The sequence below is a fragment of the Lolium rigidum genome, chromosome 1 (genome assembly GCF_022539505.1).
Source record: "Lolium rigidum isolate FL_2022 chromosome 1, APGP_CSIRO_Lrig_0.1, whole genome shotgun sequence".
NCBI lineage: Eukaryota > Viridiplantae > Streptophyta > Magnoliopsida > Poales > Poaceae > Lolium > Lolium rigidum.
Window position 1 is genome coordinate 344,902,408 of NC_061508.1, and position 25,289 is coordinate 344,927,696.

At 47.1% G+C, this 25,289-nt stretch overlaps 1 protein-coding gene across 1 annotated transcript; it reads right to left on the bottom strand.

Annotated features, from left to right (window-relative positions):
* Positions 1-3,274: 3,274 nt before the first annotated feature.
* LOC124664263 lies at positions 3,275-3,865 on the bottom strand. Its single transcript, XM_047201820.1, has one exon. It carries the CDS (start codon positions 3,863-3,865, stop codon positions 3,275-3,277), a length of 591 nt encoding a protein of 196 aa, XP_047057776.1.
* Between the last annotated feature and the right edge of the window lie 21,424 nt (positions 3,866-25,289).

Sequence of the window (25,289 nt, forward strand, 5' to 3'; positions counted from 1 at the left end):
CATGCAGTAGCCCTCCATTCGTTGTCTCGGCTTGCACTTCCGGCGACTCAGTGCCGACCCACCACGTCGACCAGTTGCCAGTCCGGCGTACATGCTTGACAAGCAACCGAGGATCATCATGTGCTCCTCGTCTTGGGCGGCGGTTGCCATCTCTTCTCGCATAAGCTCGACGAACATCTGCTCCTCCTCTTCGTCCGAGTCCATGGCCGGCGAGGCAAATGGACGAACACCTGACGGGCGTGGTCGAGGCAACCCGAGCCGCGAGCGACGAGAAGTAGGCCAAAGTCGGAAAACGGGCCGACGGAGGAGCAGCCAGATAGGCCTCCGTCGAAAGACGGCGGAATATAGGCAGGTGGAGAAGGAGGGACAGCGGAATTTGGGCAACAAGCCGGCGGGGTGGTGCCGGCGGCGAGAGAGATATGAGGGGTGGGGGAGATTTTGAGCGAGGTGGCGGTGGGGTTCGTGTCTCGAGTCGCCGACAGATCGGGCCCTTCCTCGCTTTTCACTCGTCCGGAGTCCCCGATAGATCCCCGGGGGACCGGGGATGGCGTGGGCTCGCCGGATGGATGAAGGGCCAAATCCGGACGAAAACGAGGAACCGGGGGCGCGACTGGACCGAATTTCGCCGTCCGGATGGAAAAAACGTCGCTCGGGGGCCTCGTCGGGGAGACGAGTGGAGATGCTCCTACTCCTTCTGTTTATAATTGCCTCGCATTGCAGGTGCAGTTAATTAAGTTAAATTTTATAATCATTGATCAAGTATTTGGAGAAAATATCCTCATGCATATTATAAAATTTATTTATTAAAATTGTCATATAATATATTTTTAAATTATATTCATTTGATATTATGAATGGTTATATTTCTTCTTCTATTTTTTTATCAAAATTAATAAATGTTGATTTTAGCTAAACCCAGAATGCAAGTTATTGTAAATAAAGGGAGTACTGAACTTAAGCAAAGGGTGGTTACGTGGAAAACCACCGTGCACACGATTCTAGACTTCAAATTTCGAGTTGTACTTAAAACTACCACCTCTTAAAATGATACTCCTTTCCAAATTAGTAGCCGCAGATTTTTCTAGATTTACATGTATATGGAAGTAATATACTACTACTACATACTCGCTGATCCATAATAAGTGTGCGAGGTTGTTTTTCTAGTTTTTATGTAGCATCCATACTCATAAGAAGATTAATTAAACTCAATGATTTTGTATAGTGTCCGCCGTAACGTGGATGATACTAACGTGGTTGTCTGTACTATATTTTGTGCAAGCCGGGAATCTTACAGGAAGTTCGAAGCCAAAAAAGAAGATCTGCTCTTCGAAGAGAATGAACTTTCGTAACCTCACATATGTGTTGCATGTTTCGAGAAACTCTAAAAAGTTGTTTGGAAACCAGGCTTTCATTTCATTTGTAGCATTTTGAAATGAGTACATGTATTCATTTCATTTACATTATAATTCCAGAAATGAACACTTGTTTGGTTGCCACGGGAATTACAAATGATAGCAGAATTCAATATTGAATTTGTAAATGGCTTCCATAGAGAATCACAAATGACAGGTGTCAGCTTGGAATTGTGTTTACCCATGGCATCATTTTGCTGGATTTCCTAAATGAAATGACGGCCCAATTTTGTAGCAACCAAACAGCCCACCTATGGAATTCCAAAATGAATTCCAGGATTTCAGGCCTAAATGATGGATACCAAACGACCTCTAATGGATTCCACGAAACTTAAACCTCAAATCTGTTTTGTGGTATAGGTTTTTTCGGGGCACACATATACTTTTATCATAAAACTGAATAGTTTAGAGTTTTATAGCAATGTATCAACAGACGAAGTAGCGACTAATCTTGCACAAAATTATGGATAAAAATTAGCGAAATCAAGCAACACCAGTTGCCGTCACCACCACCACACCGTTGTCGTAACCACCGCCACCACCGCTAACCAAAGCTGCTCTTGTCGCATCATCAACTCTTCTTTCTTCCGCGATCTCTGACCTTCTCATCACTATCTTGTTAGGATCCAACATCATCACCCGGTTCTCCTTGGCAATGACGTCGGCTCCGATCTTGGTCTCCTCAAGACGGATTTTACATTCTTCGCGGTCCGCCTTGCAGTTCTCATCTTCTCTAATTTGAAGCCACCTTGTCATCTTATATTGTTGCTTCTTCTCCTCTAACTCCTTTTTGGCTTCCAATTTTTGAGCCATCAATGTTTGCTTGGACTTCATCACCTCATCGATCCTCCCCCTCAATCTTTCTTGCCCGACCTTCTTCAACTCCGTCTTCTCTTTCCTCCTCTCGTTCGGCATCCCTTTGTTTTCTTCATCCTTTTGGTTTCGGTTCATACTCCTCATCGTAATCCACGGTAATGGGAGCACCTTTTTGTGCTATGTGACCCTACATTCACACAATGAGGAAGTGGGGAAATTTTTAATGAACAATAGCACAAAAATTAGCAAATAAATGACCAAACAAACTCACATAGTAATTAATTCAATTGTGGTATCCGAAACACCCACTACAACGGCTAAAATATTATTTTTCACATCATAACGGTCTAGAGAGAACTTATTGTGCGGGTCGATGGTTCCTGCATTGTGCTTAGTTTCCATGTAATTCGAGGATTTTTTTATCTTCCACTTGCTTAAGAAACATCAAACACTTCCTGATCTAGCAAAATATTCTTGATCAAATGCATCTAGCGGCACTCTATGAGTGCCGACCACGTTTTCCTCCAAGATGGACACATATAAGGTAGGAACCAAGAGCGCAAATTTTAGCTATACAATAGACAAGCGAACAAACTAAGCATTCAACCTCATTTGACAAAGAAAAAATCAGAAAGTTGGGGAAATTTGAGCGTACCTATCCGGCACATCGCCGATCGAACACGCGCTGGCCGTACCGCCGATTGTATGGTCGGGGAGGGCGAGCCGGCGAGGGGGTGGCGGGGCCGCGGTAGACGTCCCGCTTCGTCTTCATCGGCGCTGCGCCCGTCGATTCTGTCTGCTGCCGGGACGCGGGCACCCGCGGAGGAAGGCGATGATCTGACGGTGGCGACGCAACCGCAGAAGAGGCGACGAGAGTCGGAGAGTGACGACGCGTTTGCTATGCTACTTGCGCTTCGCCGCCGCCGATGAGGAAAGGAAGATGAGAAAGGGAAATACATGTTTGGGGGAGCGCGCGTGTGGTGTGGCAATGCGAATGTCACCATGCATGTCACAGCTGCAGCTGGAACGAAGAAAAGGTGTCACTTTTACGTGCCCAGTGGCAGAGACGATTCCACAGCATGCGCCCGCATCTTCTTGGCAGCGGGCGGCGCCGTCGGCGCTGGCTTGAACACGGTGGCCAGGTCGAGCGGCACGGGGTAGAAGAGCCGCTGCTGCAGCGGCGCCAGCTTCCTCTTCAACGCCGGAGCCAGCCTCCGGGGCGCCGGCGGGCACACCGTGGCCGGCCTCAGCGCGCTCTCGTCCGACGTCGGCGTGGTGAAGCTCGCCGCGGCAGCGTTGCCGGCAGCAGGGCCGGCGTCGAATTCCGCGGTGGTTCGGCACGTTGTCGGCGTAACGTGCGTGGTGTCGTCGAGGACGCCGTCTCGCTGAGGCGGTGCCATGGGTTCGCTCGCCGTCGGCGTAGCGCACCCAATGCCGTCGGCGGCAACATCGTCCTCGGCTCCTCCTGCCATTGCTCGTGTGCGGATCACCGTCGACGTGACGCAGCCTGTCTCGGCAGCGGTGGAAGCATCGTGATCGTCCGCTCCCGCTGCCGCGGCCAGCTCGGCGCTGACGGCCGTGGTCTGGATCGGCCGGAGCGCCGCCAATTCAGAGATTTCTGCAACCTCGAGGCCCATCGGATCCAGCGCGCGCAGATCCCGCTGCTGCTTAATTATCTAGCTAGATCTTCTTCGAACGGAGAAGAGAATTGTGTGTGAGCTGCAGCAGTGGATACTGATCTCGGTCTTTTGTAGTGGCGTAAAAGGAAGAGGGCGCGTGGATGGTGATGATGGAGCGTAGCTGAGGAGTGAGGAGTAAGTAAAGGAGAAGCAAGCCAAGGAACAGAATTATATGCAGGCAACAAGCACCTGCAAAACAAAAGGTCGGGTGCATGTTAAATAGATCATGGGAGAGAGAAGAAGGGTGGCGCAAATGATTGCCGGAGGAACGAGAGAGAAGAATGGTGGTGAAACTTTTGGAGGATCGGTCGAGTAGATCGCACCCCTCCTCCTGCTCTTCCTACCTTCCACATGTTCCTCGATCGCCGTGTCTCTCGGATGTCAGCAGCAACAGCCGCAGCGTCACAGGTAGATATGCCGGCCGGGACAAGGGCCGCCGGAATTTTTACTGCACCAGGGTCGTTAATTTCTGCATCTGCTGCAGCTGGAGTTGTTTAAGGACGATGATCAATGTGTACATAATTACTCAGCAGGGCGCCTAAGAATGTTGCTACCAACCTAGCTACAGGTGCAGAAGGATGTTAATTTTTTGCAGGAGCATGTTAATTACAGCGGCGCAGTGAAGTTAATTTCCAGGGGGCAAACATGATCTGCGTTGTTAAGACTGTGGGTAGCTAGAAAAGCTGACTATACTACCATGTGCACTGTTTATTAGTTGGCTCCTATCGATTTTGCCTCACTGGATGCTCCTTTATTATGCATACATATATGTAGTTATGTACGCACTTTTTTTTTTGAACACGAAAGGTTTCGAAGGACCGAGAACTGCATTAATTCAACGCGTTTACAGACCAAAATACAGGAAGGGCCTCCAAAGAACGGAAAATAACATACCAGCCCTTAAAGTTTTCATACATGACATATATGTATGCACATGGAGCTGCCCTAAACTCTCTACTCCTACTCTTTACTACCAAGAGGCATTTAAAAATGTTAATATTCTCTAGAAGAAACATTTTACTAATATTTTTCCCGGGTCATTTGTTGCTCATGTTCACTTGCCTTTACCTCCTAAACTGTACCGAAATGTCATGCTTTGCCGAGTACCTGGGTGTTTGCCAAGTGCAACATATCGGCTAATTGACAACTACATTTATATGATGAGAGCAACTAAAATACAATCGGCATAGGCTGGCATTTGGATACCTAAACGTTGCTCGAGAAGAGAGCATGGCTGGGAAAAGAGACAAGAAGGTTGATGTTGCCGAATGCCACGTCATTAGCACTCGACAAAGTAGTGTATGCATTGGGAAGTCCAGCATTGCACTCGGCAAACAACATTTTTATTTTTAAACATGAACTTTTACATATTTTGTGAAAAAAAAGAACTATCATATATTAACATACATGGATTTTACCAAATGATTATGATCATGGTCTTATACATGGCATAGATTATGATAATCTGATCATATTTGCTATAAAAAACTTCATGTTGAGATGACAAAAAATAGTTTCAACAAGAGTTTCCAACCTTTTGCGAAAAAACGATTTTTTCACTTTATAAGTTCCAAAAGTTGGGGTTTTTGTGAAGCAAGTAACAAGAACATGTATGGGTTGTTGTCTTCTCCACGGTCGAAGCTAACGTTCTACCAATCGACACATTTATCAAGTGCATGCTACGGATAGTTTCGCCAACACGAGCTGCAATTATGCACGCAGCTCCTCTAGCAGTGCCACTATCGATGCTTCCCTCTATGCATTCTTCTCCACCATCGACACACATTCTCTCATCCCTAATTCGGTGGTTACTCTGCGTGGTAATTATATCGTTGGGGTGTTCCAGCCAGGGACAAAATAGCTCGCTACCAAAATGATAAAAAATCATAATTTCTCTTATTTTAATTTTAACTATTTTGAAATACTAAATCCAAATCTTGTCTAATTTAAAACATCAATCATCACATCCCTTCTCTCCCACTTAATATCTCGGAGTGTGTTGTTCACATAGAGAGAGAAAGGCACTTTACCATCTTAACTTGAAGGATACCTCGAGGAAGATATATATCTAGCGGAGGCGGTTAAGCATTATCCCCAAGTAGGAATCCCACCTACGAGCCGTTGGTTAACAGTCGTCCGCTCTTCCACTGAGCTATTGAGGAACAATGGATGGTTAAACCTCCTAGAGTTGAACTTACACTCTCAATTCATGAAAAGTATGAGTAAGTGGCTTCTTCCTATTGGCTTCGTTCCATGCCTCATTTCATAAGGGGACCCAAAGTTGCTCTTGTCCATTTCTTAACACTTCGTATCATTTAATATAAATCATTTGATCTTATTGACACAACATATGCCATAATATAGTCCATCTCTTTCAACATATGGAAATTAATAAATTCTCATCAAAGAATCACGAAATTGCCATTATTTTCAAAACTCTTCTATTAATAGTCCAAGTTTCTAATTAAGGATAATTGATTTGGCTTTGTGATTGGAATCTATTATGGTTTCTTTACCACTTTCTCCATAGGCTCTTTAGATCTTGTATCTTCAATATTTAATTAGGTAAGGAGATATTTGTTGCTATTGGCAGTTTCATTATGGGGCCTCCTTCCGATATTCACGTTGATACATTATCCACCTATGTGTCTATTATTTCTATGCTAAACGAATGGATCATCCACCCAATTATGTTATATATTCGACTAAAAAAGGGAACCAAATTTCAGTGTGCACGATCTTCAGGTGGAATAGCAATGTTCTAGATAATTTCCATAAGACATTCATTATCATTACATTGATCAATGGATTCTTAGATCGAACTATTATTGCATTTAATAGGAAAATAAAATAGTAATAGTCCAATGCGCTTGGTAAATAGAGACAAACCTACCTTCTTACTTTTCATGTTCTTGAATTTTATTTATCTATCTCCTAGTCGCTGCGGAGAATTGAGAATGTCCATGTTTTCCAATTGTCACACACTTGCATAATTGAGAAGTTACATTAGGAGCCCACCATTTTGCAATGAAAACAATATATATGCACTGTGAAAAAAATTGAAATTAGGCTAACCGTCTTAATACATGCGCAAAATGATATCTTTAATGGATGGTTGGCAAAAAGATGATTTTGTCCAAATTCAGAATGTTGATGATCCATATGCATTCATAATTCATTTATACCTAAAAAAAATAGAGTATTTTATTAGAAATTAATGAGGTACTTTCCTGTAGGGCACCAATTGATTAATCTGCATAACCACTTTGAGGAGTAATTAGCAAGTTGCAAGGCCGCAAGAAGAAAGGCCAAATGCAAATAGATCGAAGCTAGACTCGTGCCGTCGTGCGTGCCTTAACATGTTCATGTGCGCGTGTTGTGTCACTAGACCGGAGGTGCGCCGTGTATATCACGCTTCCTCTCTTACACTTTCTTGCGGGCCAGAAGGGACACTGGCAGGTGGCCCTCTCAACCTTACGGCCGCAGTGATGTGTACTACGACACTGCAGCACAGTTGGGACAGGGGCCTCTAATTATTTTCGTACTGCACCAATCGATCGTCTCACACGATAGCCGTCGGATGAATGCATCGGAACCCTGGCGAGCTTTGATTCCTGCGCCTGCAACACGTCCCATCTTTTCGTTCTGCTCCGTGCAAATTTCAGGACATAATTCTACAGGAGAATTTTGTTCGATTGAGCATAACCCTTTGTTTGTTGCAGTAAGGTTTGCTTTCTCCGTCCGTGAATAAGTGTATTTTTTAGTATTTATTTTTTTAAATTTAATTAAAAAAATATACTCTACAAAATTAGCAATATATGTGACATTGAAATATTATATTATTAAACTACAGGTCAACAAAGTTTGACTTTTTTTTTGCGAATAGAAATTGTATTACTTAAACACCAGAATTACAGTCCTCGCTACAGAGTCTAGGTATCAAGCTTGGTCCCGAACGTAACCAAACAGTAGTCGTGCGGTCCGTTCGAGCCATTTTGGATAGAGCATCGCTCACTAAGTTTTGCTCTCTTCTAATACCAACTAGTCTAAGGTGCACTTATTTGAGGATGGAAAATATAGGAAGGAATAAGTGGTAAAGTTTTGATTACACAAAGGTAGACTCACGAAAGAGTATGTTAGAGTCTAGCTTCATAACTTCACCAAGCTAACCTTTGCTGAAAATACACAAGCTATACTTTTCTACAAACTACACATTGTTAGAGCATCTCCAGCCGCGTCCCCCAAACCGTCCCCCAAAGCGCGCCGGATCGAGCGTTTGGGGGACGTGTTTTGTTCGTGCCGCGTTTGGGGGACGTCGCTCCCCAGCCGCGTCCCCCAAACGCCGCCCCCAAACATTAAAAGTACTTTTTTGGCTAGAAAAAACTATTTACTAATATTCAAATCGGTTGAACATAAACAAATTATATATATAACTTCGGAAAAATATAATTAAATACATATAAACTATCTACTTCTTCTTCTTCGCTGATGGCCCCGCCTCGTCGTCGTCATCGCGGTGGCGCTTCCTGCTCGCCACCTCTTCCGAAGAGGCGGTGTCGGCGCCCGACGCGTCGGAGTCCTCCTCGTCGTCGGTGGTGAACGTCGGCTGCGCCTTTGCCTTTGCCTTTGCCTTGGCCTTGGCCTTGGCCTTGGCCTTGGCCTTGGCCTTGGCCGCCTTCGCCTTCGCACGGGGCGCAGAAGTCGAAGAGAGCAGCGGTTGCTCTTCCGAGGAGTCGGCGCTCCATTCCGGCGGGGTTGGCGCGCCGTCGACGCGGTTGCCAATGCGACGGTTCCGCTTCCTGGCAACTGCACCGTCGCTACGTATGTGGCGGTTGAGCGTCCGAGCCGCCGACGGGTCGGGCCCGCGCCTCCTCGCCTCTCATTTCGTTGTGTCCGGCGTGCCCGGTGCGTCCCTGTGGGACGGGGACGGGCTCGGGACGCCGGACACCGTATCGGGCCGTGCCTGGACAAAAAGGCCTTTGGGGCGCGCGGCTGGGAACGTTTTTTTGTCCGGCGCGCCCCAAATCGCTTTGGGGGACGGTTTGGGGGACGCGACTGGAGATGCTCTTAGAGATAGAATCTGTTTATGTATTGGACTAGAGTCCAGCCTCTCTCTCCCTCTTGTGTAATCTTGTACAACACGCCACAATGCATATATAATGAGAGATCTGGGGAGCTCGGGAATTATCCGAGACATACCCAAACCTATTCGATTTTACATGGTATCAGACGCCGTGACTCTTCCCTAGATTCGAGCTGATTGGATCAATCTACCTTCCTATCTCGCCGCCACATCCCAAAAGCACCACCGATCTCGGCCATGGCTTCCTCCTCCGCCTTCCCCGTCCTTGGCCATCCTCCCACCGACAAACTCACCCGCCAAAACCACCCGATGTGGCGTGCCCAAGTTCTCCCTGCCATCCGCGGTGCCCAATCGCTCGGCCTACTCGATGGGTCTGATGCCGCGCCGCCAAAGATGATGACCGTCGAAGCAACGGCGCAGGATGCTGACAAATCGGCGAAATCTGTGCCGAATCCAGCTTATGCCACCTGGCTTGCTCGTGACCAGATGGTGCTCTCCTATCTCCTTGGATCCATCTCTCCGGGAGTCATGCCGCACATCATGCGGCTTGAGCACGCCGCCGGCGTGTGGAAAGCGCTGGAAACAATGTTTGCCTCGCGAGATCGGTCCAAGATCACGAATCTTCGGATTGCGATGGCTACCACCCGACGTCTACATGATTCTGTTGATGTCTATCTCCTCAAGATGCAAACGATTGCTGATGAATTGGCTGCTGCTGGCAAGCCCGTTTTGGAGGAAGAACAGGTCGCCTACATCATGGCCGGCCTTGGCTCCGAGTATGCTAATCTCGTTGAGTCCTATGGGATTCTGAAAGCGCCTCGAACCCTCGGCGAACTGTATGCTCAGCTTCAGGCACACGATGAGCGCAAGACGCTCAACCATGGGTCGTCCGCGGGCGTGTTCGAGACTTCTGCTAATGCCGCTTCTCGGCAGTCCTATTCTCGCGGCTACAATTTAGGCGGACGCGGAGCGCCACGCGATGATCGGCGTGACAGACGGCCTGACCGTCGTGATGACTGGCCAGATGGTCGCCGGGACTACTCTTGTGATCAGCGGGATGACCGCCCACCTCGTCATGGGCGTGGTGGTGGACGAGCGCCTCCAGGAGGGGGGCGTGGACGGGGGCGCGGCCGCAAACGCACAACGCCGTGGGTCGATGTCACCTGTCAAATCTGTGGCCGGGAGGGTCACCCTGCGAAGGACTGCTGGTACCGGTTCACCGACGACGATACTGATGTCTACGGGAGCTTCTATTCTTGTAGACAGTGTTGGGCCTCCAAGAGCAGAGGTTTGTAGAACAGCAGCAAGTTTCCCTTAAGTGGATCACCCAAGGTTTATCGAACTCAGGGAGGAAGAGGTCAAAGATATCCCTCTCATGCAACCACTGCAACCACAAAGCAAGAAGTCTCTTGTGTCCCCAACACACCTAATAGGTGCACTAGTTCGACGAAGAGATAGTGAAATACGAGGTGGTATGAATAAATGCAAGCAACGACACCGGAAAAGTGCTTTGCCCGGGACGATAAACAAGCGGTAGTAATGCGGCGATAGTAACGCGATAGAAACGAGTAAACAAGCAGCGATAGCGATATTTAGGAACAAGGCCTAGGGATTAGACTTTCACTAGTGGACACTCTCAAAATTGATCACATAACAGAATAGATAAATGCATACTCTACACTCTTGTTGGATGATGAACACATTGCGTAGGATTACACGAACCCTCAATGCCGGAGTTAACAAGCTCCACAATTCAATGTTCATATTTAAATAACCTTAGAGTGGAAGAAAGATCAATACGACTAAACCAAGTACTAACACAGCATGCACACTGTCACCTTCACGCTATGTAGGAGGAATAGATCACATCAATACTATCATAGCAACAGTTAACTTCACAATCTACAAGAGATCATGATCATAGCATACGCCAAGTACTAACACGGATGCACACACTGTCACCATTACACCGTGCAGGAGGAATAAAACTACTTTAATAACACATCACTAGAGTAGCACATAGATAAATTGTGATACAAAATACATTGCAATCATAAAGAGATATAAATAAGCACTTCACTACGCCATTCATAACGAGTGAGTAAGTATTCTATGAAATATAGCCTAAGAGACCCACACGGTGCACACAGCTGTCACCTTTACACACGTGGGACAAGGAGTCTCCGGAGATCACATAAGTAAAACTCACTTGACTAGCACAATGACATCTAGATTACAAGCATCATCATATGAATCTCAATCATGTAAGGCAGCTCATGAGATTATTGTATTGAAGTACATAGGAGAGAGATGAACCACATAGCTACCGGTACAGCCCCGAGCCTCGATGGAGAACTACTCCCTCCTCATGGGAGCAGCAGCGGTGATGAAGATGGCGGTGGAGATGGCAGCGGTGTCGATGGAGAAGCCTTCCGGGGGCACTTCCCCTCTCCGGCAGGGTGCCGGAACAGAGACTCCTGTCCCCCAGATCTTGGCTTCGCGATGGCGGCGGCTCTGGAAGGTTTTCCGTATCGTGGTTCTTCGCCTCAGGGTTTTCGCGACGGAGGCTTTATATAGGCGAAGAGGCGGCGCGAGGAGGGTCGAAGGGGTGGCCACACCATATGGCGGCGCGGCCGGGGCCCGGGCCGCGCCGGCCTATGGTCCGGGGGCCCAGTGCCCCCCTGCGGGTCCTTCCGGGTGTTCGGATGCTTCCGGTCAAAATAGGAACTCGGGTCTTGATTTCGTCCAATTCCGAGAATATTTCGTTACTAGGATTTACGAAACCAAAAACAGCGAGAAAACGGAAGCGGCACTTCGGCATCTTGTTAATAGGTTAGTTCCAGAAAATGCACGAATATGACATAAAGTGTGCATAAAACATGTAGGTATCATCAATAATATGGCATAGAACATAAGAAATTATCGATACGTCGGAGACGTATCAAGCATCCCCAAGCTTAGTTACTGCTCGTCCCGAGCGGGTAAAACGATAACAAAGATAATTTCTGAAGTGATATGCCATCATAACCTTGATCATGCTATTTGTAAACATATGTAGTGGATGCAGCGATCAAAACAATGGTAATGACATGAGTAAACAAGTGAATCATAAAGCAAAGACTTTTCATGAATAGTACTTCAAGACAAGCATTAATAAGTCTTGCATAAGAGTTAACTCATAAAGCAATAAATCAAAGTAAAGGTATTGAAGCAACACAAAGGAAGATTAAGTTTCAGCGGTTGCTTTCAACTTGTAACATGTATATCTCATGGATAATTGTCAACATAGAGTAATATAACAAGTGCAATATGCAAGTATGTAGGAATCAATGCACAGTTCACACAAGTGTTTGCTTCTTGAGGTGGAGAGAGATAGGTGAACTGACTCAACATAAAAGTAAAAGAATGGTCCTTCAAAGAGGAAAAGCATCGATTGCTATATTTGTGCTAGAGCTTTGATTTTGAAAACATGAAACAATTTTGTCAACGGTAGTAATAAAGCATATGAGTTATGTAAGTTATATCTTACAAGTTGCAAGCCTCATGCATAGTATACTAATAGTGCCCGCACCTTGTCCTAATTAGCTTGGACTACCGGATCTTTGCAATGCACATGTTTTAACCAAGTGTCACAATGGGGTACCTCCATGCCGCTTTGTACAAAGGTCTAAGGAGAAAGCTCGCATTTTGGATTTCTCGCTTTTGATTATTCTCAACTTAGACATCCATACGGGACAACATGGACAACAGATAATGGACTCCTCTTTAATGCATAAGCATGTGGCAACAATTATTATTCTCATATGAGATTGAGGATATATGTCCAAAAGCTGAAACTTCCACCATGAATCATGGCTTTAGTTAGCGGCCCAATGTTCTTCTCTAACAATATGCATGCTCCAACCATAAAGGTGGTAGATCTCTCTTACTTCGGACAAGACGGACATGCATAGCAACTCACATGATATTCAACAAAGAATAGTTGATGGCGTCCCAGAAGCATGGTTATCGCACAACAAGCAACTTAATAAGAGATAAAGTGCATAAGTACATATTCAATACCACAATAGTTTTTAGGCTATTTGTCCCATGAGCTATATATTGCAAAGGTGAATGATGGAATTTTAAAGGTAGCACTCAAGCAATTTACTTTGGAATGGCGGATAAATACCATGTAGTAGGTAGGTATGGTGGACACAAATGGCATAGTGGTTGGCTCAAGGATTTTGGATGCATGAGAAGTATTCCCTCTCGATACAAGGTTTAGGCTAGCAAGGTTATTTGAAACAAACACAAGGATGAACGGTGCAGCAAAACTCACATAAAAGACATATTGTAAACATCATAAGACTCTACACCGTCTTCCTTGTTGTTCAAAACTCAATACTAGATATTATCTAGACTCTAGAGAAACCAAATATGCAAACCAAATTAGCAAGCTCTAAGTGTTTCTTCATTAATGGGTGCAAAGTATATGATACAAGAGCTTAAACATGAGCACAACAATTGCCAAGTATCAAATTATCCAAGACATTTTAGAGTTACTACATGTAGTATTTTCCAATTCCAACCATATAAAAATGAACGAAGCAGTTTCAACCTTCGCCATGAACATTAAAAGCTAAGAACACATGTGTTCATATGAACCAGCGGAGCGTGTCTCTCTCCCACACAAGCATTTATTCAAACAAAAACAAAAACAAGAAACATACGAGACGCTCCAAGTAAAGTACATAAGATGTGACCGAATAAAAATATAGTTTCAAGAGAAGGAACCTGATAATTTGTCGATGAAGAAGGGGATGCCTTGGGCATCGCCAAGCTTAGATGCTTGAGTCTTCTTGAAATATGCAGGGATGAACCACCGGGGCATCCCCAAGCTCTCTCCTTGATCATATTGCATCATACTCCTCTCTTGATCCTTGAAAACTTCCTCCACACCAAACTCGAAACAACTCATTAGAGGGTTAGTGCATAATAAAAATTCACATGTTCAGAGGTGACACAATCATTCTTAACACTTATGGACATTGCATAAAGCTACTTGACATTAATGGATCAAAGAAATTCATCCAACATAGCAAAAGAGGCAATGCGAAATAAAAGGCAGAATCTGTCAAAACAGAACAGTCCGTAAAGATGGATTTTATTAGGGAACCAGACTTGCTCAAATGAAAATGCCCAAATTGAATGAAAGTTGCGTACATATCTGAGGATCATGCACGTAAATTGGCTTAATTGTTTGAGCTACCTACAGGGAGGTAGACCCAGATTCGTGACAGCAAAGAAATCTGGAACTGCGCAGTAATCCAAATCTAGTACTTACTTTACTATCAAAGACTTTACTTGGCACAACAAAACATAAAACTAAGATAAGGAGAGGTTGCTACAGTAGTAAACAACTTCCAAGACACAAATATAAAACAAAGTACTGTAGCAAAATAACACATGTGTTATCTCCCAAGAAGTTCTTTCTTTATAGCCGTTAAGATGGGCTCGGCGAGTTTTAATGATGCACTCGCAAGAAATAGTATTTGAAGCAAAAGAGAGCATCAAGAAGCAAATTCAAAACACATTTAAGTCTAACATGCTTCCTATGCATAGGAATCTTGTAAATAAACAAGTTCATGAAGAGCAAAGTAACAAGCATAGGAAGATAAAATAAGTGTAGCTTCAAAAATTTCAGCACATAGAGAGGCATTTTAGTAACATGAAAATTTCTACAACCATATTTTCCTCTCTCATAATAACTTTCAGTAGCATCATGAGCAAACTCAACAATATAACTATCACATAAAGCATTCTTATCATGAGTCTCATGCATAAAATTATTACTCTCCACATAAGCATAATCAATTTTATTAGTAATAGCGGGAGCAAATTCAACAAAGTAGCTATCATTATTATTCTCTTCAAGTGTAGGAGGCATAGTATAATCACAACAAAATTTACTCTCCATAGTAGGTGGCACCAAAAGACCACTATCATTATAATCATCATAAATAGGAGGCAAAGTATCATCAAAGAAAATTTTCTCCTCAATGCTTGGGGGACTAAAAAGATCATGAAAACCAGCTTCCCCAAGCTTAGAACTTTCTATATCATTATCAACAATGGTGTTCAAAGCGTTCATACTAATATTACTACCAGCATGCAAATAAGATTTCATAGGTTTTTTAATTTTCGCATCAAACAATCCATGTTTTAAATCAGGAAATAGAATAAGAAGCTCATTGTTGTCCATTATGCCAAACTAGTGTAAACAAGAAACAAAAAGATGCAATTGCAGGATCTAAAGGAAATAGCTTTGAGCACAAACACAATGGCGCCGGAAAAGTACCTGTTACACGGAACCGGAGTATGAGTGCCTTTTTACCTTTCCTCCCGGCAACGGCGCCTGGAAAAGTGCTTGATGTCTACGGGAGCTTCTATTCTTGTAGACGAGTGTTGGGCCTCCAAGAGCGAGAGGTTTGTAGAACGGCAGCAAGTTTCCCTTAAGTGGATCACCCAAGGTTTATCGAACTCAGGGAGGAAGAGGTCAAAAATATCCCTCTCATGCAACCCTGCAACCACAAAGCAAGAAGTCTCTTGTGTCCCCAACACACCTAATAGGTGCACTAGTTCGGCGAAGAGATAGTGAAATACAGGTGGTATGAATAAATGCGAGCAACGGCACCAGAAAAGTGCTTTGCCCAGGACAGTAAACAAGCAGTAGTAATGCAGCAGTAGTAACGCGATAAAACGAGTAAACAAGCGAGCGATAGCAGATATTTAGGAACAAGGCCTAGGGATTAGACTTTCACTAGTGGACACTCTCAACATTGATCACATAACGGAATAGATAAATGCATACTCTACACTCTTGTTGGATGATGAACACATTGCGTAGGATTACACGAACCCTCAATGCCGGAGTTAACAAGCTCCACAATTTAATGTTCATATTTAAATAACCTTAGAGTGCAAGAAAGATCAATACGACTAAACCAAGTACTAACACAGCATGCACACTGTCACCTTCACGCTATGTAGGAGGAATAGATCACATCAATACTATCATAGCAATAGTTAACTTCACAATCTACAAGAGATCATGATCATAGCATACGCCAAGTACTAACACGGATGCACACACTGTCACCATTACACCGTGCAGGAGAAATAAAACTACTTTAATAACACATCACTAGAGTAGCACATAGATAAATTGTGATACAAAATACATTGCAATCATAAAAAGATATAAATAAGCACTTCACTACGCCATTCATAACAGTGAGTAAGTATTCTGTGAAATATAGCCTAAGAGACCCACACGGTGCACACACTGTCACCTTTACACACGTGGGACAAGGAGTCTCCGGAGATCACATAAGTAAAACTCACTTGACTAGCACAATGACATCTAGATTACAAGCATCATCATATGAATCTCAATCATGTAAGGCAGCTCATGAGATTATTGTATTGAAGTACATAGGAGAGAGATGAACCACATAGCTACCGGTACAGCCCCGAGCCTCGATGGAGAACTACTCCTCCTCATGGGAGCAGCAGCGGTGATGAAGATGGCGGTGGAGATGGCAGCGGTGTCGATGGAGAAGCCTTCCGGGGGCACTTCCCCGCTCCGGCGGGTGCCGGAACGAGACTCCTGTCCCCAGATCTTGGCTTCGCGATGGCGGCGGCTCTGGAAGGTTTTCCGTATCGTGGTTCTTCGCCTCAGGGTTTTCGCGACGGAGGCTTTATATAGGCGAAGAGGCGGCGCAGGAGGGTCGAAGGGGTGGCCACACCATATGGCGGCGCGGCCAGGGCCTGGGCCGCGCCGGCCTATGGTGCGGGGGCCCGGTGCCCCCCTCTGGTCCTTCCCGGGTGTTCTGGATGCTTCCGGTGAAAATAGGAACCTGGGTCTTGATTTCGTCCAATTCCGAGAATATTTCGTTACTAGGATTTCTGAAACCAAAAACAGCGAGAAAACGAGAACCGGCACTTCGGCATCTTGTTAATAGGTTAGTTCCAGAAAATGCACGAGTATGACATAAAGTGTGCATAAAACATGTAGGTATCATCAATAATATGGCATAGAACATAAGAAATTATCGATACGTCGGAGACGTATCAGATACTGAGTCCTATGAGGAGAAGGAGGCTCACGTGGCTTCCTACGGTGTCGATACCAACTGGTATTCCGACACTGGTGCTACGCGTCACATCACTGGCGAGCTCAACAACCTGACCATGCGCGACGCTTACCACGGCAACGACAGGGTCAACACTGCCAATGGGCAAGGTATGGAGATTTCCCATGTTGGTACTTCCATTGTTCGTAACCCTGTTCAGAATTTCTATCTTCGTGACATTCTGCATGTTCCCACTGCCACTAGAAACTTGCTTTCTGTTCATCGTTTTACTCTTGATAATCGTGTGTTCATCGAGTTTCACCCCTTCTATTTTTTGATTAAGGATCAGGTCACGGGGAAAACACTTCATAGAGGGCGATGCGTTGGTGGTCTCTACCCATTTATTTCCTCTTTGGTGTCTTCATCATCTCAGAAGCATGCTTTTGCCATCACCAAGCCCTCACAAGCAACGTGGCATAGTCGTCTTGGTCACCCTTCACTTCGTATTCTTAGTCAAATTGTTAGCACAAATAAACTTCCTTGTCTCAAGGAGTCTAGATTAGGTTCAGTTTGTGATTCATGTCAAAAAGCAAAGAGTCATCAGCTTCCCTACCCTTTTTCCACTAGTGTATCTACGACACCCTTACAATTAGTTTTTTCTGATGTTTGGGGGCCTGCTCCTACCTCTGTTGGACGACATGAATATTATATCAGTTTTATCGATGATTATAGCAAGTTTACTTGGATTACTTTGCTTAAAAAGAAGTCTGATGCTCTTGCTGCTTTCACTACCTTTCAAACTCTTGTTGAACGTAAACTTAATCACAAAATTCTCACTGTACAATCAGATGGAGGGGGAGAATATGTCAAATTCCGTGAATTTTTGCAGCAACAAGGCATATCTCACATTGTTTCATGTCCACATGCATATCAACAAAATGGTGCCGCTGAACGCAAACACCGTCACATTGTTGAAGTCGGTCTTGCACTCCTAGCCAACGCTCATATGCCCCTAAATTTCTGGGATGAAGCTTTTCTTACCGCCACTTATCTCATTAATCTTCTGCCTAGCCCTGTCATCAACAATGATACACCTGTTCATCGTCTCCTAGGAACTACACCAAATTACTCATCTCTCCGTGTCTTCGGTTGTGCTTGCTGGCCGAATCTTCGCCCTTATAACAAGCGGAAACTTGCTTTCCGCTCCACGCAATGTGTGTTGCTAGGGTACAGTCCTCGCCACAAAGGAGTCAAATGTCTTGAGATCTCCACTGGTCGCATCTATATCTCACGTGATGTTGTGTTTGATGAAGAAGTTTTTCCGTTTCAGGCCCTTCATCCTAATGCTGGTGCCCTTCTTAGACAAGAAATCCTATTACTTGATCCCTCTCTTCATAATTCTGAACATGGGGATGCGATTTTGGATAATACTAACTTGGCTAATGATCCTAATCTTTCCGTTGGTATGAGTTCCCCTTGTGCTGCGCAGGATTCTCCACGTCGTACTGCTCCTGCTGGTGAACATTTCAGACAAAACCGAGCCCAAACGGATTCAGAATCGTCACATGAAATAACGACAGAAGAGGACGTCGACGCGGGACACGAAGCTGATTCCCCGACAGAATCCACCTCGGGATCGGGAGGATCCTCCTCGGATCGTGCGTCTGACAGGGCGCAGGCGTCCCCAGTCCAGGCGCCAGCTCCACCTGGCGCATCTGCCAGCGCGCGTGGGGCGCGGTCCCCTTCCTCGGCTGCCTCCCGCAGATCCTCTGCGCCGTCTGAGTCCTCCACACCAACCAGCGCCGCACAGCATGACACACCCTCGCCCACAGGATCGGCTGCGGGGTCTGGCGACAACAGCGTCAGTTCAAGTGGGCCGTCTGCCCATGCTGACAGCTTGGGATCTTCTGTGCCTCCATCATCTGCTGCTCGTCCTGGGGCAGCTGTGGCACCATCCGGTACTCGCCCCATTACACGTGCGCGTCAGGGCATACACAAGCCTCGCACCTATACTGATGGAACAGTTCGTTGGTGTCTGTCTGCAGCTACTGAGGAACCTGCTACTCTGTCTGATGCACTGGCAAATTCTCAGTGGCATGGTGCTATGGATGAAGAATATGCTGCTCCTATGAAAAATAACACATGGAAACTGGTTCCTCCAATGCGTGGCAGGAACATCATTGATTGCAAATGGGTCTATAAGGTGAAAAGGAAGTCTGATGGTACTGTTGATAGGTATAAAGCTCGGTTGGTGGCTAAAGGTTTCAAACAACGCTATGGTCTTGACTATGAAGACACATTCAGGCCTGTTGTCAAAATTGCAACTGTTCGTCTTGTTCTGTCCATCTCAGTTTCAAGGGGATGGAGTCTTCGTCACCTCGACGTCAAGAACGCGTTTTTGCATGGTGTTCTGGAAGAGGAGGTCTTTATGCGACAACCACCTGGGTATGAGGATCAAAAATGGTCTAACTATGTTTGCAAACTTGAGAAGGCAATCTATGGGCTGAAACAAGCTCCTCGGGCATGGTATTCTCGTTTGAGCACTCAGTTGATTCGATATGGTTTTGTTCCATCAAAGTCAGATGCATCTTTGTTTATCTATCATAAGCTGAATATCACTATTTTCATGCTCATCTATGTGGATGATATTATAGTGGCTAGTTCATCATCTATTGCCACAGATGCTCTTCTGAAAAATTTGAGGAAAGAGTTTGCCTGAAGGATCTAGGTGATCTTAATTATTTTTTGGGCATTGAGGTCAGTAAAGTGAATGATCTAGGTGTATTTGGTATCTTGATATGAATAAATTCGCTTTATAAAAATATGTAAATTTGCACCATCTTCTTTATTAATAAATCATGGAAAAACCGAAAAGATCAGCACCATCAATAAAACTTGGAAGCTGTCTTGCTAATTTGTAGTAGGCTTAGGATTGAACGAATTAGCTTAATTCTCCCAACTGCCCACATCGTTGCATGATTCGTGCCAACCACGAGCTGCAACTGAAAAAATACTACTCCTTCCGACTCATATTAGTTGAACATGGGTTTGCAGTTGAGAAGAATACTTTGAACCATTAGATTACTTCGTGATTCATGCTGCCAATGAGTTGCAACATAGGTTCCAACCAAATTTCGATGATATCATCAAGTAAGAACCTTCTGAATTACTTTTTATGATCCTTGCTAGTCATACTAAGGGCAACGCACTACCCTGGAGGTACTGTCTCACAACTTTAGTTAGTTCGGGTGGTTCAAAGTAGGTTCGGATGAAGAGACAGTCGCCTCTTCAAGAAGCAGGATCTTAAACCTTCAAAACATGTTTTTTTAGAAAGAAAGAGATACATAATATTATATTTGTGGAGTCCCTCCTCTCTTTTTTCTAACTAATAACTTTCATTAGAGAGATAAAATTAACAATACTACTCCTCATAAGTTTTTTAAATGTAGCAGCTACTGTGTATACGTCACCATTACTTATATCCTACTGAGATCGGACGAGCAATTGGGGATCTGACGACGATAGCTGGCTGAGACTTAGAGCATCCCTAGTGGTTCCTCTAAAGGGCCATCCAAACACATTTAGATGGTCCTGGGCCAAAAAAAGGCTTCCAGTGGTCTCTCTATCGCTCCCTCTAAATTTAGAGGAACTCCAATATCCTCGTTCCATCCTCCAGATATAGAGAACCAAGCCACGACCATCCAAGTGAAATTGCTGCCCGCGAGCTCCTTCCCGCACGCATCTGGAGACGAGAAAAGGAGGCGGGAACGTCTCCCGCGAGGTCGCCGTCGCCGTCGCTTCACTCGCTGGCCAGGTACGATTCAGCGGCGGCGCTGGGCGGGAGCTCCGGGCGGCGGCGATGGGCGGCGGCGCTGGCCACGGCGCTGGGCGGGGGCTAGGCGGGGGCGCTGGGCGGGGAGGGCGGCGCCGCTGGGCGGGGGCTGGGCGGCGGCGATGGGCGGGGCCGGCGGCGGTGGGCGGGGCCGGCGGCGGCAATGGGCGAGGTCAGCGTTGCTGCGAACGAGGTCTTGGTCCTCCATCGAGCCAGAACAGCTCGCCCGATGTGCACGTTGCTGTCTGCTAGTCTCTGCTAGTTTCCTTGGACGCGGACGGGTCTCTGCTAGTTTATGTCCAAACTATGTTGCTAGTTCTGTAGTTTGTGCTAGTTTTTGTACTAAAAAATTTAGAAACACAGATGATTGAATTGCCTCAACTGAAATATGTTTTGACATGTTGTTTTGCTAGACAAATGGACAACTCACAGATGGATGACATTGGGTTTTTAGACATGTTAAATGGGGGATCAGGTGAAGGGAATTGGAGTGGCACACAATATTCTAGCCCGTTTGAAATATAGCCATTTGAAATATTACTAAACTATATGAGAGAGAATTTAGATGTCCTAGATATAGAGGAACCATTGAAAAACTGAGATCATCTAAAAAGGAATCTTTATAGATGATCATCTATATGAAGATATAGAGGACCTCATTTAGAGGAACCACTAGTCAGTCCTTCCTTTAAATCCTGTCATAGCAGCGATGCCTACGAGGCTAGGACACACAAGCACCGGACAGCCTCTGCCATTTTTAGCATGCATGCAGCTTGTGACGTACGTAGCCACGTCAGAGATGCTGCGCGCCCGGCATTCAAGTGCACCTGTCGAATTCAGTGGACGCCATGCTGACATGTCAGGTGCGGTGGAACGCGCGACACACGCATCCGCGCGCGTATCAGGGCATCTCCAACCGGGCGACCCATCCCGCGCCCGCGCGTCCGGATGGGTCCAGCCGGACAAAAACCCGGCCCAGCGCGCGGACTCATCCCTAAAATGGATGCCCACGGCGTCCGGATCGACGCAAACCCGGCTCATATCTTGCCGGGTTTGCGTGGCCGCGGACGCGAAAGGCTGGTCGCTCGCGTCCGCCCCTTGTCCACCCCTGGCCCGCGTGTCATAGACGTGAACAATATTTTTCATTAAAAAGAACTCATTACATTTTTTTGTAGCTACTACTTCTATCCTAAATACGTACGGGGCCGGCGGGCTCGCCGGCGACTCCTCGCCGGCTCGCCGTCGGGGCCGTGGATTTCACTCGACGCGGGCGGCCTGTACGCGTGAGGATTCCACTCCAGCTTACGGGCTGGGTGGCGCGTCGGCGGCGGCGCGGGCGGCGGCAGCGGCGGCTTGGGCGGAGGCCACCATCCTCCTCCTTTCCGTTCGCGCACCTCGGGCGCGCTCGCGCTCCGCCTCCTGCGGCGGAATCATCCGCTTCCCGCATAGCTCCACCTCCTGCAGAGCGGCGCGTTCCACAGCGGTGCGCGCCTCCAGGCGGACGCGGCCGGCGGCCTGGGCCTCGTGGTTCTCCTTCCGCCGGCGCATGCGCTCTTGCCGGCCGCGCTCCGCCGACTCAGCATCCTCCCGGGTGCGCCGTTCGACGGCATCTGGATGAGGTGACGGGATGCTCGCATAGCGAGCAGCTCGTTCTTCTGGCCGAGGAGGTCGCCTAAGCGGCGGTGGCCGGCCCGCCAGATGCCCTCGTGCTCCTTCGTCGCGCGCGTGAGGTCGGCGAGTCGCTCCTCGATGGCGGCGTTGATATTCGCCAGCGCGAGGTCCTCCTCGTCGACGGGCTCCTCCGCGGCGGCCGCCCCCTCCTCCGCGGACGCGTACCAGCCGTCCGCGGTCTCATGCCAGCCCTCCGCGGCCGCCTGCACCATCTCCGCGTCACCGGCCTTCTTTGCCGCCGCCTCGGCAGCGACGCGGAGCGCCTCGTCGTCGGCGACCCACCGCGAGTCCGCGCGCTCCTCCTCCTCTGTCCGCGGGAACCCGGCCCGGCGGCGAGGGAGAGCTTGGCCCATGTGGCTCGGCAGGGTGCGCGGCATGGCGGCGGAGAAAGGGGGAGGGGAGAGGATGGTGTTGCGGTCTGTGTGAGACCGCCGCCGTCTTTTATAGCCGGCGGCCTGGCGGGAAACTTGGCGCTCGCGCGCGCCAACGGCGTTTTGGTGCGCGCGGGAACTTTCCCGCGCGTTCCACCGCCCACCATGGCTGTCCCGTCGAGGCCTACCATGGCGCAGCGCCGCGCAAGGAAGACGAACCACGTGGCGTCTCTTTGGGTCGCCGCGTTGGGCGCCGCGCGCGGCCCAAACGGACACGCGGACGCGGGGCGCTGTCCGCGTGTCCGGGCGGCGACCCAAACGGCCCAAAACGGACGGCCCAGCGCGTCCGTTTGGGTCGCCCGGTTGGAGATGCCCTCAGCCCATATCCAACGGAGACGACGCATTTTATTATCCGCAAGTGTCCACTTGCATCGCTCGCGGACGCGAAAGTGGTCGTCTTTTTTTCCGCGCGTCCGTTTGCGTCTGGAGGTGGCTCCAGTGGGGCGACGTATTTTTTGTGTACTTGTTTTTTTTCATCTTCTCCATTTAAACATCATCTCGCTGTCCACCTCGAAGAGGAAGGTGAGCTGACAGCCGGGCTCGGGCGCGAGGTCGCGGGCGAACTTGTCCCACCCCGTGTGCAGGTACATCTTGCCCTGCCCGTCGAACAAGACCTCGACAGTCCACCTGCAGAAGTTGCAGCTGACCTCCCGTAGCTGCAAGTGCGTCGGCTCGATGACATCGACGAACTCGACGAACTTGTCTGGGAGCCGCTTGATGCCCGCGACCTCGACCGCCTTGCCGGCCACCAGGACCCGCCATGGATTTCCTCGCGGGCTTGGCTGCGTCACAGAAAGAGCTACGTGGAGCTACGGTGGAGCTTGTGGCGGCTAGGGTTTGTTTGAAGGAGTGGATGAGGAAGAAGAACGCGTGCCCTCTTTATATAGGCCGGAGGCAGGCGACGGCGGCGGGACGCGTGGCGTCGCCATTACTGCGTTGGCGGAGTTGGGCGCGGGCCGTTCGGCAGCCGAGACATCGACATTAACGTGGCGCAGACTGCCGAAGCGACGCAGCGGTGCCAGTCGCTGGCGCGCCTGAGAAGACGCATCGACGCAGGGTCGCTGCCAGGTGGGTCCGACGAAACGTCCGCCAGACGCGAGCAGACACTTTACGCGTCCGCGCAGCGTCCGCAGAGCGCATCCGAGGCGCATATTTGAGCCAGATTTGCGTCGCCGTGGACGGACGGTCACTTTGTGTCGCCCCCGCTGGAGGTGGTACCATACACATTTTTCAGCCCCGCGGATGCAAACGGTCGCTCAACGTCCGTTTGCGTCGCCCCGTTGGAGATGCCCTCACACCTGCATCAAGTGTCTTTCTTTTTATACTATTTTTGTATATAGTATGAGTATATTCTTTTTATATATATGCACCGCGACATGCCGATGTGAATGATCGCTAGATATTTGGATGTGCAGATGGGAATTACAGTGAGAGAATGAAACCCGGAGCATGGATGGATCGGAAATTCTAGGTTTTCACTGTGACCTTTCTCCAAGTTTGAGCTTAACTTTAAACACTAAATTAGACCCAATAGCAAAAAATTATACCGGTTAAAACTTATTTCCAATATGAATTCAGTGGTATACTTCTCGGAGTGATATTTTGGCTTTTGGATGCATATTGCTCTCACTAGACAGTAGAGATATATCTTTGAAATGTTAAAAAAATCCAAACGAAAAATTCAGGTGTACATAATCACATGATACGTGCGCACAAAATCTTTCCATAAGCAATCAACTTATTGTTTCAGCTGCGTAAAAAAGGCAAAATTTGATGCTAATAATAAGGCTTTTTATGATGCATACTTTGTCTTTTTTACATCGACCAGAAAAATTATTAGTTTTTCACGATACTATATGAACGCAAATAGATTGACGAAATATACATGCCCAAAATTTTGTTACGTAGAACTTTTTACAATTAGAAATATGTTTTTTTTATGGAGGAGCATATGCACGTCCGGGAGACGAATTGAATTTATGTTTACTTCTTATACACATACCTTATATTATGATCAAAGTTATGCTAAAAAATCGAACTGACATTGTCATCACTAAAAAGGGAGTAGCTTGCAGTCAATACCCTGTAGCTTCGTCACATCACAAAGACGCACCTTTCTGTCTCCAGACCTTGCTCTTCCCCCTCTTCAAGACCTTCTTGTGGTCACCATGGCCAGGGGCCATTGCCATTGCTGCCTTGTCTAGAGTTAGTAACAGAATATATTTACTATACGCCAGTATAATTTACG

Coding starts and splice junctions, on each gene's coding strand:
- LOC124664263 (XM_047201820.1), bottom strand. CDS start 3,865: ATGGGCCTCGAGGTTGCAGAAATCTCTGAATTGGCGGCGCTCCGGCCG.